The following is an 11,967-nucleotide window of genomic DNA, read 5'->3' as shown; positions in this document are numbered from 1 at the left end:
TTGTGAAATCTTTCCTACCCAAAGTCAAGAACCCATACACTACAGGCTGGCCTGAGGCAGACCTGCTCTGGGCTGATCTCTGTTTATTAACAATGAGGGCCTAGAGTAGAAATAGTTGAGGGAAAATAAAAGGATGTATCAGACTAATTCTATAATTTTTTTGTAATTATACAACTTTCAACTTTGTTTCTGTACTTTTTAAAACAACCTTCTAATATAAACTTGGTTTCCCTGGTAGACATTTCTGCTGGAAAAGAACATACTGACCAGGCAATTCAAGTGATCCAGTGAGGATTACAGTTTTTCATATTTACCATTTACCTTATGAGCTTTGCTAGTGCAGTTGGTTCTTTAGAGACCAATCACCCTGTATATAGTGCTAATTTTAATTTCTGAACATGCAGAATTGAGAACAAGATCCCTTGATAACATCTCCAAAAAATGGAGATCTGTTAAAGTCTTAAACAAATTTACTACTTATGAGATATATTATTAATCATAAACTTTACACCACTGTACAAAAATTTAATAGAATTTATTAGGAATTTCAGGAAAACAAAGCTGTTCAATAGTAGCTAATACATAATTTGAATAACAAAATAGCCTTCATTTTGTTTTTAAATACAATGAATTTATTTCTAGTAGCATCTCATTAAAAATAATAAATTATTTCCATTCATTAAAGTTTATTTATCAATAAAATACATAATAAACTATAACTTGTGGCATAAATATAAGTTAAGTAATTTACTCCATTACACATGTTATAATTTATCTTATTTTATGGTTATAGTGTCTTAATCATTAACAAATTTCAAAAATATATGACATATTTACAGGAGATTCTAAAAAATAATGATTCCATTTAATAGTTACTGTTATAGTCTTTCATCAGTATTTTCTCTGTAATATAGATCCAACATCGGGAGATTGGCTGGTCCTTGGCTGGATGTTCTGTAACACAATATCGGAATATTCTTTTAATGTTGTATTATAGACTTTAAGGTGTATCTCCTTATAGATTACAGATTTTAGTAAGATTAAACTCAATTCAAATACTTAAATGTTACCTATATGGCTATCTCAACATAATGAGTACCACTTTATGTAAGGCACTAATTATAATAATTCATAATCCTCACTCTTTGCTATTATTAAAATGTGCTTAAGAGGTTTTTGAAAATCATAACCTGATGTATAAATCATTGAAATTTTATAATTTATTTTCTACAGGAAGTACTTGGAACTCATGTAACACCCTAGGAGTGGCTAAACAACACATATTAGGCTAAAGAAGTTGCTTGGAAAGGTGATTGTTAAAAACCCATTAAATTTATTTTATTTAAAAAAGTAAGCAAAATATTTCAAATGGAAATTCTGCTTCTAAGATTCAGAGTTTTGGCATTAAAAAAATCATGGCAGCCGTCTTGAGAATGTCCCATAGCAACCCTATTATACTATACTGTTTGCATATTATTTATACTGGAATGTAAACTTCTTGAGACAGGAAAGTGTTTTCCTCTTCCTGGCGCCAGCCCTAGCAGAGTGTCCGACACATGGTAAGACTTATGCAATGAAGAAACCAATATGATAACTGCTACCAAAAGAAAAAAAAAAATCAGGCTGCTATGGTTGCCCAAAGGAGGACATACTGAATCAAAGCTTGGGCTGAATAAGCTTTTCTAGAGGGGATGACACTAAAGTGAATTCTCAACGTAAGAGAAAGGCTTTTAAGAGAGCAATTCCTGTGAGGCAGTGGGAGCAGCATGCGCCCTGGAAGTGTGCAAAGAGTTCTAGGGAGATGTGTCTGTACTCAACAGGTTGTAAGTTATGAGCTGAGAAGTAAATGAAGGTGAGGGTGGAAAGGCCTTGAATGCAGTTCTCCAGAGCTTTATCTTTTTGGTAATGGGTACCCACTGAGGTTACGTTTTAAGCAGGAGAGTGATATGTTCATATTTGTGTTTTAAAAAGAATTACTCTGGTAATACCTGCATGAATGATGCGCTGGAAAGAGCAAACCTGGAGGCTGTTGAAATGGCCCAGATGAGACATGATGCATTTTTAAACTAAGACACTATCAGTAGGGAATGGAGAGGAGTAGATGGATTTGAGATGCATTTAGTTGAGTTTTAGAAGAATTTATTTCTAGGGCTATAGCAGAATGAGAAGCCTGGATGAGACACAAAATTTTATCTGGGAAACTTGATGGATGATGGAGTCATTAAATAAAGTAAGAATTACAAAAAGTAGAATTCAGTTTGGGTAGAGGGAGGGGGAAAATGTATATCCTGGCTCTGTCAATAAACAGTTTTAAGATTTGAGGAAATTACCTGTTGTTCCTAGTTCAGAAGATTAAACAACAGAATATGTGTGAAACCATCTGGCATAGTACTTTTCAATGGTAGGGATCCAGTAAGTATTATGTTGTTAGGTAGAGAAATGCAGTTCCTGAATTAGCTATACAATATATGTAAATTGTGAAGCACATATGTCATGTTATATATAATTTCAAAACAATTTTTTTGTAAGTTCATATGGTATAAAAACATTATAGCTAAAAGTAAAAGAAAATAAAACATTAATAAAAAACTTACCTGCATCATCTCCAAAACAACGAATACTCCCAAATAGATATTTCTGCCATTTTATGGAGAGATAAAAATCTTTTTTTAGGAACATCCCTATTGAAGAACTAGGCTATACCACAATTGTCTTGGTAAATACAATACAGTTTTGGTGGTCTCTTATGTCATACATGTAAAATATTTAGAATTAAGGTTATGTATTGCCTTTTGAAAACATATATTAAATAATTTTATTTATTTGAAATGTAATAGGATCCAGGAACACATTTTGAAAGCTTTTAAAAGACCAAAATATATTTAAAGCCCATGTACTTTATCCCAGTGGAGGCACTAAGAACCTATGCATTCTTGCTTTAAACATAACTCCAAAAGTTTGGACATATATTTTCTGGGCTCAAAATAAATTACAAGCAGCGAAACAGAAGACTTGAAGGCAAGACAGAGGTAGAAGTAATCCCAGGTGATAAAAAGAAAACATAAAGGCTATAAAAATATAAACTTTGAAACTATAAATCCACCGTAAATGTTAACCTGAATGTAATAACGAGAAAACCACCAGACAAATCCAGATCATGGGATATTCAGCAAGACAACTTGTCTGGACTCTACAACACTGTCATTGTGCATGAAAGACAGAAAAGAGTAAAGAGACTTTTCTAGGTTAAGAGACATGACAATAAAATGCAATGTATAATCCTGGGTTGGATAATGGATCAGAGAAATAAAATAGCCACAGAAAACATTATTTTTCAAACAACTAAGCAACTTTGAATATGGAGTGTGTATCAGATAATACTCTATCAATATTAAATTTCTTGGGTGGGATGATGGCATTATGATTACATATTTAGAGGGGAAATATCACTGTATCTGTTACTTTCAAACAGTTCATTAAAATATATGTTTGTGTGTGTATCTCTTGTTCTATTCTATTCTATTCTATTCTATTCTATTCTATTCTATTCTATTCTTCCATCCATCCGTCATCCATTCATCTATCAGAAAAAGCAAGTGTGGCAAAATGTCAATAATTTGTGAATCCAAGTGAAGAGTACAATAACATAAAATAAAAATAGTAGGAAGGAAGGGCAAACAAAAATAAAATGTTCAAATCCCATGCAGAATATGGCAAATGAATTATGATGGGGGAGGGGGGGGTAATTTTGATGTTAGCTGTCTAAAGAGGCAGTTGACAATTCTGTGATTTTATACCATTTCCATGAAAAATAAATGGGAGCATTCTAAGACTTATGTTAGTGATGTTAAAACAAGGAAGACTAACATGCCTGGAGATAAAGAGCCTGAATAAAGCTAATGGTTACCCCATGTCATAAAGAATGAAAAATACGTAAGATAAATATGATTTCAAGTCTACCAGTAGTCCCTAACTGCACCATTGCCTTTTCAGTTATTCATCCGATACTCTGTCACACAGTGCACCAGTATGTACAGTGGAGGAATATGCTGATTCTCTTTCCTATTGAGTAGTATTTACAATTCATGATCAGTTAGTTTTCTGTGGTTAGTACACTTCTTTCAAGTTCAGCTGAGGTGTATAGAAGAGTAATTTGTCACTGAATGTCTTAGCTTACTAAAGTAAGAATTATAAATGTCATAACAGAAAATGGTCACTGTTAAAATTCAGACATACAAAAATTACCACTGAAAAACTACTTAAATTGCTGAATTGCTGGAGATGAAAATTGGAGCAAAAACCAAACTAGCATGTAAAAAGTAATCATGAGAAAAACATACCAGAAGTCAAAGTGACCATTGCCAAAGGAGTTGTGTCTATAAATCACAAACGCCACACCAAAAGGCCACTTTCAAGAAATGTACCCATAATAAGCTCCATGAGGACAGGGACATTCTTTTTCTTACTGTTATTCATGACTATAGTCAGAGCATAGCAAAAGTCTGAAGCAAGGGTAGGAAATATATAACTTTATGTAAAAGTAAATAATAAGAAATGAAGTATACTTGCATAATCTTACTTCTTCCTGTCAAGATTTCAAAATTGAAGGCACATAATGAAAAAACAATTGAGCAAACATGCAATTGATTCTCTAACAAAACATTACATAGAAAGGGGTATGCCTTTCAAGAGACCAGCATGTCTCTTGATCACTTCTAGCGGACATGCCTTCTTGCTTCTGTGATTTCTTCAGACTGCATCACAGTCTTAGCTTATCTTGTATCAGTTATTTGGATATACAATCCATGTGTGTCTTTCTCCTTTTAGACCAAACATTTCTGAATCAATGTTTTTAATTTATATGTATATATTCACCAGACTCCAGTACCAAGGCAAACAATAAAATTCAAAATAGTAATGTCTAGTTTTGAACTCTGAAGACATGGAAGGTTTATGGGCAAGGATGGGACCACTGCTAGTGTAAATTTCTTAACAAGTTTCCAATTAGTCTACATATTTAAAATTATTTGAAGAGTAGTGCACTGGTACCCGTTTCTGTTCTTGTGACTAATGAAATACTCTGAATGTAAAAATATTTACATTGTAATTTTTTAAAAGATTTTATTTATTTATTTTTAGAGAGGGAAGGGAGGGAGAAAGAGAGAGAGAGAGAAACATCAATGTGTGGTTGCTGAGAGTCATGGCCTGCAACCCAGGTATGTACCCTGACTGGGAATCGAACCTGTGACACTTTGGTTCGCAGCCTGCACTCAATCCACTGAGCTACGCCAGCCAGGGCTACATTGTAATTTTTTTTAATGAAAGGATATTTGTTTGATTCTAACAGAACATCTTATAATTAAAAGTTGACCAGGAAGAAAAACTCCCTAAAAACAAATCTCAAAAATTAATATCAATATAGGATTCTTATATATAAAATCATGAAGTTTCCTAAAAAAGAAAAAAGCTTCTTAAAATACTTACCAGAAATGGTATTATTTGGAAGGTATTTTTGATGGATGGATTTTTGCAAATTGTTTCTTGTACATCTGAAATAATTATACCATGATACAAAAGTAATTTAGTTATGCATATTGAAAGAGAAGAATGACTAGATCAAATACTAAATTCTGATGTGTCAAAACATTCAAAATTGAGTAAGAGACTTTTTGCTATTGTTTCCAGACATAGTCTTTAGACTTATATTATATTAGGGAATATAAGTAATTTGATTAAAATAATACATAAAACTTAATGTTGATAAAAAGGAATTTCTAATACTTTGACTATTTTTAAACAATATTTATTCAAATGCTTAGATTTTCTTTCCTTTTTTCCTGTTTCTTTTTTTAAAAAGAAAACAAAGAAATGAATTTCAATCTTGGAGCAACTCAGGAAAGAGGAAGAGATGTTTATTTAGCTTTCGAAGCACAAAAAATTGAGTCATTTGGTCAACTCTTGCCTTTTCAATATTGAGGTTTTTGTCCATATAATATCAAGAGTCTTGGCAAAAGAAAGAAAAATTCAGACAGGATCTTTCACAGGAAGCATTTAAATATGTGCAACTATGTAATAGGAAAAAAAAAAACCCTCCAAAAAAATGACTTGAGGGTTTTTTCTCTTTATCTGCACAATTTTGCATCTTAAACTTACAGCTTTAGTACTATCTTGCTTTTGTGGTTGCAGCAACCTTTTATTAATATATTATTTAAAAAATTAATTTTAGAGTTAACATGAGTATATAAAACATTTATGCATAGTTTAATTAATAATAATAAAGCTGATGTCTGTGTAACCATCTAGATCAATAAATTTGAGCATTATCCCTTCTTTAGAAGCTCCTTGGGGCTCCCCGCCTCCACACTGCCCTGCAGATTGCACTGTCTTCCCTTGCTCACAGAGGTACCCACTGTACTGACTTTGTTTTTTCATAGTTTTAACACCTATGTTTACAGTCCCCAAAGAATATTGTTTAGTTTTGCCTCTTTCTGAAGTTCACATACATTAAATTGTACCATCTTTATTTTCCTGTAATTTTCCTTATTTTGCTCAAAATTATGTATTTTTAGACCCATCCATGATGATGTGTGTAGATGTGTGTGTTCATTTCCCTTGCTGAATAGTATTCCAGTGCAGCTAGTTTTCAAAGTTTGCCTTTTAAACAGTGAAAATCTCTCTATATTTATACAAATCTCTTGATGTACACGTGCAGGATTTTATCTAGGATATACATCTAGAAGTGAAATTCCTGGTTGTAGGGTATGTTCATATTTATTTTTTTAAGTGGGGGCAAAACATTTGCTATATAGGTGGTTGCAGTTTATACTATGACAAGCATTATATGTGAGCTCCAATTGATGTACATTTTTACCAACACTTAGCATTGCCAGGCTTTTAAATTTAGGTCTTTCTGATGAGGCTATAACTGAATCTCATTGTTTTAATATGCATTTCCTTTGTTGTGAAATTCCTGTTCAAGTAAGTCTTTTTTGCCCTTTTTGTTGAGTTGTCTTTTTTTCTTATTGCTTTATTAGGAGTTCTTTACCTATTTTGAATGAGTGCTTTATTCATTTTCTCGTATTTGTGGCCCATCTTCATTCTTTTAATGATGTTTTGAATTAAACAGAAGTTTGTAATTTTAATATAGTCAAATTTATGAATTTTCTCCTCTATGGATTATGTTCCTTTTGTTTTGCTTAAAAAATCCTTCCTTACCCTGAGGCTAGAAAATTCCTACTTATATTATCCCCAATAGCTATATTTATTTATATGTATGTATATATATACACACACACATATGTATTTTACATTTAATTTTTAATCACCTTGGGACTTAATTTTATGTATGGTATTTAGTAGGAGTTCAGTTTAATTTCTTTTTATTTGGTATCCATTCATTCCAATATGGAGTGACAAACAGCTTATCTCAAAATTACCCTGTAAGGTCTTCATAGCTGGCATCCAAAAACAGGTTTTCACCCCATATGAGAGGGGCTGTGCCTAAATTCAACTTCCTATGACATAAGTAACTCCTTCAGGAAAAAAAACGCTACAATTTCTCACACTGGGATTCCAATTAGATGTTTGTTAGACTAGTTTATATTGTTTCACACCTCTCAGACCACCTGTTCTCATTTCCCCCCCTACCTTTTTGTTTTCTCTCTTGGTGTTTCAGTTTGGAAAATCTCTATTACTTTTTAACTTCCTTGCTTCTTTCCTCAGCTGTGTTGAGTCTACTGATTAGCCCATAGAAAACATTTTTCAGTTGTTAGTTTTTATTTCTCACTTTTCTATTTGATCCTTCTAGTTTTTATCTCTGCTGAAATTCTCCACCTGTTCATGCATGTTGTCTATCTGTCCCATATTATTCACTTTTTCCATTCTAACCTGTCATAGTAAGTAAGTAAGTCATAGTTACTTAAAATTATCTCATAGTTCTAACACCTGGGTCACTTCTGCGTCTCATCTGTACATTCCTCAGTCCCTCAACAGTGTGTTTTCTTTCTTCTTTTTTGGTGTGTGTGTATCTCATAATTTTAATTGAATGTTGGACTTCAGGTTTGGAATAGTGGGTACCCAGGTAAATAGCATTTGTGCCTGGAAATGGGCGTGCTTCTTCTGCCAGGCAATTGTGTGTGTGTAGTTAATCACCTTGGGGATTGAGCTGGGTTTAGGCTTTGTTGTTGCTATGGTTACCTTCAGTACACCACTGGTTTCAAATTCCTCTGGCATTTTTTTGTTTGTTTGTTTCTGTAGGGGTCAAAGAGTTTTTTTTCTTCTTCAATGTTCCTGCTCTACTTTCAGCTTTTGGCCTTTTTGTGTGTCTGCATAATATAAGGAGGCTCTCTCTATGCTATTGCTTCTCTTCCAGGTTTCTTTCATTTGCTGGTTAGCACTTGCTGGCCTTGTGTGTGTGGGGCGGGGGGGAAGGGGGTATTTTCTGTTGTCCTGTCCAGATTCCGTCTTAGGAATGTCATCTATACCTTCTTAGTCATCCTGCTTCCTCCTTCTCATGGCAGTCACCTTTTTTGAGTAGTAGCTTTGGGCTGGTTTTGTCCAAGAGCATTTTGTGCCTCTCCTCTAACAGCAGGGTATCTCTAATGATCTGGACCCATGCCTGTCTCTTGCCCCTCTCCCACAGAAAGAGGCTTTTTTGTTCTTTTACCTTTCTGCTACCCTTGTAAGTCTTTACTTCTGCCCTGGGGGCAAATAACAAAGTTTGCTGCCTCTGTTCCAATACCTTTTGGCCTTTATTCTGTAGGAGAGAAGGTTCTGCATGGGGTTTCATGTCTTGCCTACAACAATGGCTCGCCCCTCCTCTAGGCTGCCCCACTGAGGAAGGATTTCTTTAAACTCCTGCTCTGCCCCTTAATCTCATGAATGCACAGTGTAGGTTCTTGGAAAATTTAATGTGAATGGTTGTGAATTCTTCTTGTGTCTGTGATTCCCAGGGATTTTATATTTTCACAATAGTTCACCCTTATCCTTTTGTAATTTGTTAAAAATCTAAGCAGAATTCCTAATATCAGCTTGTATGGAACCTGACATTTCTTTCTCCCATAGTCTGCCAAAGTGAGCTGGTAATCATGTTCTGCCTCTTTGGAAATTCCTGTCTTGCCTTCAGTATGCAGTATATAGAAATGTATGTGTGTATATGTGTTGGAATTTTTTTCTAGTGGTTCTAACCATACTTGATTTTTTGCTACTCAAGGGACATTTGGCAATGTCAGGAGACACTTGTTATGACTGGGAGGCACCAGAGCATTTGGTGGGCAGAGAAGTCAGAGATGCTGCTAAACATCTTACAATGTACAAGACAGCCCCCTACAACAAAGAATTACATTGCCCAAAATGTCAGTAGTGTCAAGGTTAAGAGACCTTGATAAATATTCATATATAAAATACTGTTATTACTATTCATGTGTAAATATTTTGAAATTTCCATTATACATTTCCATGGTATTTTTTCAGAACCGTGATTTATTTAGAAATGTGTTTCTTGATGGTTATTTTCATTTTGTTATTGATGTTTAGTTAAATTGCATTGTTGTCAGAGGATGTATATAACTTCAAATCTTTGAAATGTGTCAAAGCTTGTTTTATGGTATAATATATGGTCCATTTTTATAAATGTTCTATGTGTGCTTGCAAAGAACATGTGTCTTTGATCAAGTGTTAATCATGTTTGATTATTATATTATCTACTTGATTTTTTTGTCTAGTCTATTAATTACTAACAATGTAAAAAGAAGTCTCTCACCATGGCTAAAAATTATTTCATATATTTTGAAGCTATGTTCTTGCAAGCATACAAAGTAAAAATATTTTACATATTTCTCCAGAATTAAAACTTTGACTATCATGAAGTTATTTTTATATATATTCAGTAATGCTTTCTGCTTTATAGTTATTTTTGTCTGATAATACATCTGAACCAGTTTCCTTTGGTTAGGAATTGCTTGTTACATATTTTCCATCTATTTTGCTTTAAGCTTTTCCATATTATGTTTTAAATATATTATTTATAAACAGAATGTGAATATGGCATAATAGTATGGCATATTTAAATATATTTTTGTTATGTACTTGATGTAAGAGGTGATAAATCTAGATACATTTTATATTTTTATTTTCAATTTTTAAGTTAAATTTTAAATTAAAATAGTCTAAGTCCAAAATATAAAACTTCTAACAAAAGGTACTCTTCTATACTTACAGTATAACCTTTCATTGAGACGATCAAGGGACTGTAGGATCTTCTGTTCTTCGGCTGATAGTGCACAAATGTTGAATTGCTGGGTCTTATTTAAAGCCATATCTGGTTTCTGCAGCTGTTTGCCACTCATGACACTTAGAATTTCATCCTCAGGCACTGAAGATTTCACTAGGTTTTCAGCCATCAAAAACTCAGAAGTACTGTCTGAAACTAAAGAGATTTTACATTAACTATTCTTTGATCCCTATTTGTCTTTAGGATCAGCACTTATACATACTTAACTGACATGTTTATATGAATTCATTTCACTAACAGAAATCCAGTGAATCTTCTGTAATTTTGCATTTTATTTATCAAAATCCCCTATATGTAGCATTTCTCCAAACCTAATTTAAAAAAAGATATTCAAATGATGGCATTGAGATAATAACAATTCTCAGAGTGTTACCTGAAGTCAAGAAAGAAATACATTATGTTTAAATTATTATTTTTTTGGTCACTCACTGGTAGTACAAAAAGCAGATAAAGTTGATTGCCTTGGTAATAGCAATTAATATGATACATAAATAAAAGAGTAAGAGAAAAAAACCTGTGGAAAGATTAGAAAATTAGATGATCAGCTGAACAGGCCAGCCTAGAAACAGATCAAATTAGATATAAGAATATAATAGGATCAAAGATGAGAGAAAAAAGATGCAATATATTAGTTTGTTTATAAAATAATCGATTTGGAATTTAACTCCACACCATGTATTTAAACAAATCCCAAATAAATTAAAGAATTAAATTTAATGAATCAAACTATTAAAACAATCTAGAAGAAATATTTATAAGTTTCTATATTGAGAATTTTTTTTAAGTTTAAAAGTAGTGGAGAAATCAGTAAGAAAGACTCAAAACATATTTATTTAAGGCCAGCCAGTCTTCCTAATAGATTTTAAATTTTTGAAGGGCAAGACTTTTGTATATTTTGTTCATTATGTATATCCAATGTTTAGTTATAGGCAGGAAATTAGCTCTCAATAATCATTTATTGTTTAAATAAAAAACAAGACTTCTGTATGTAAAAATAAAACATAAGTGCTATGAAATGCAAATAATAAAGTTGTAAAATATTTTCAACTAATATAAAAATTAGAATTCTTGATATTCAAAAAATGTACAGCACTGGCTGGAGTGGCTCAGTTGGTTGGGGCACTGTCCTGTAAATCAAAAAGTCATGGGTCTGAAACCTGGTCAGGGCACATGCCTGGGCTGCAGCTTCAGTCCCCAGACAGGGTGTGTACAAGAGGCAACCAGATGATGCTTCTCTCTCACGTACATGGTTCTCTTCCTCCCTTCCCCTCTCTGTAAAACTCAATAAGCATGCCCTCAGGTGAGGATAAGGAAAGAAAAGAATTTACAGAAATCAGTAAGAAAATACCAAAACTCCAATATCAACAGGGAAAAAGAATATGAAGAAATAATTCACCAAAGATAAATATGGAAACAGAAACAATCAAGCATATTAATAAGTGATGTACAAATCAAACGAACAGAATACCACTTCTTTTCCTGCGATATAATCAAATAATAGAAGTGGTTTATCTGAAGTTAGCACACATCCCAGAAAATTTTGGAATAATAATGCCAAAAGTCAGGAAAGTACTTTAGGAATATATATGAAAAACTATAAAAATGCTTATATGTTTTGGTCCAGACTTTATTTAATACACAGATTTTCATCAATAAATATTTGTTAGGTGCCAATT

At 32.9% G+C, this 11,967-nt stretch overlaps 1 protein-coding gene across 2 annotated transcripts in view; it reads right to left on the bottom strand.

Moving 5' to 3' along the window:
* Nucleotides 1–520: 520 nt before the first annotated feature.
* Nucleotides 521–11,967, bottom strand: part of CEP126 (centrosomal protein 126) — a 98,377-nt gene continuing 86,930 nt past the window's right edge. For both annotated transcript variants that reach the window (XM_028516066.2, XM_028516063.2), the window contains 3 exons: nucleotides 10,217–10,426; nucleotides 5,485–5,549; nucleotides 521–954 (listed from right to left, as the gene is read on the bottom strand). In XM_028516066.2, the coding sequence (XP_028371867.1) occupies nucleotides 892–954; nucleotides 5,485–5,549; nucleotides 10,217–10,426 (338 nt within the window). In that variant the 3' untranslated portion in view covers nucleotides 521–891. The remainder of the gene's footprint in view (nucleotides 955–5,484; nucleotides 5,550–10,216; nucleotides 10,427–11,967) is intronic.

Source organism: Phyllostomus discolor, chromosome 6 (assembly GCF_004126475.2).
Source record: "Phyllostomus discolor isolate MPI-MPIP mPhyDis1 chromosome 6, mPhyDis1.pri.v3, whole genome shotgun sequence".
NCBI classification, from domain to species: domain Eukaryota; kingdom Metazoa; phylum Chordata; class Mammalia; order Chiroptera; family Phyllostomidae; genus Phyllostomus; species Phyllostomus discolor.
This window is presented reverse-complemented; position numbering and strand designations above follow the sequence as displayed.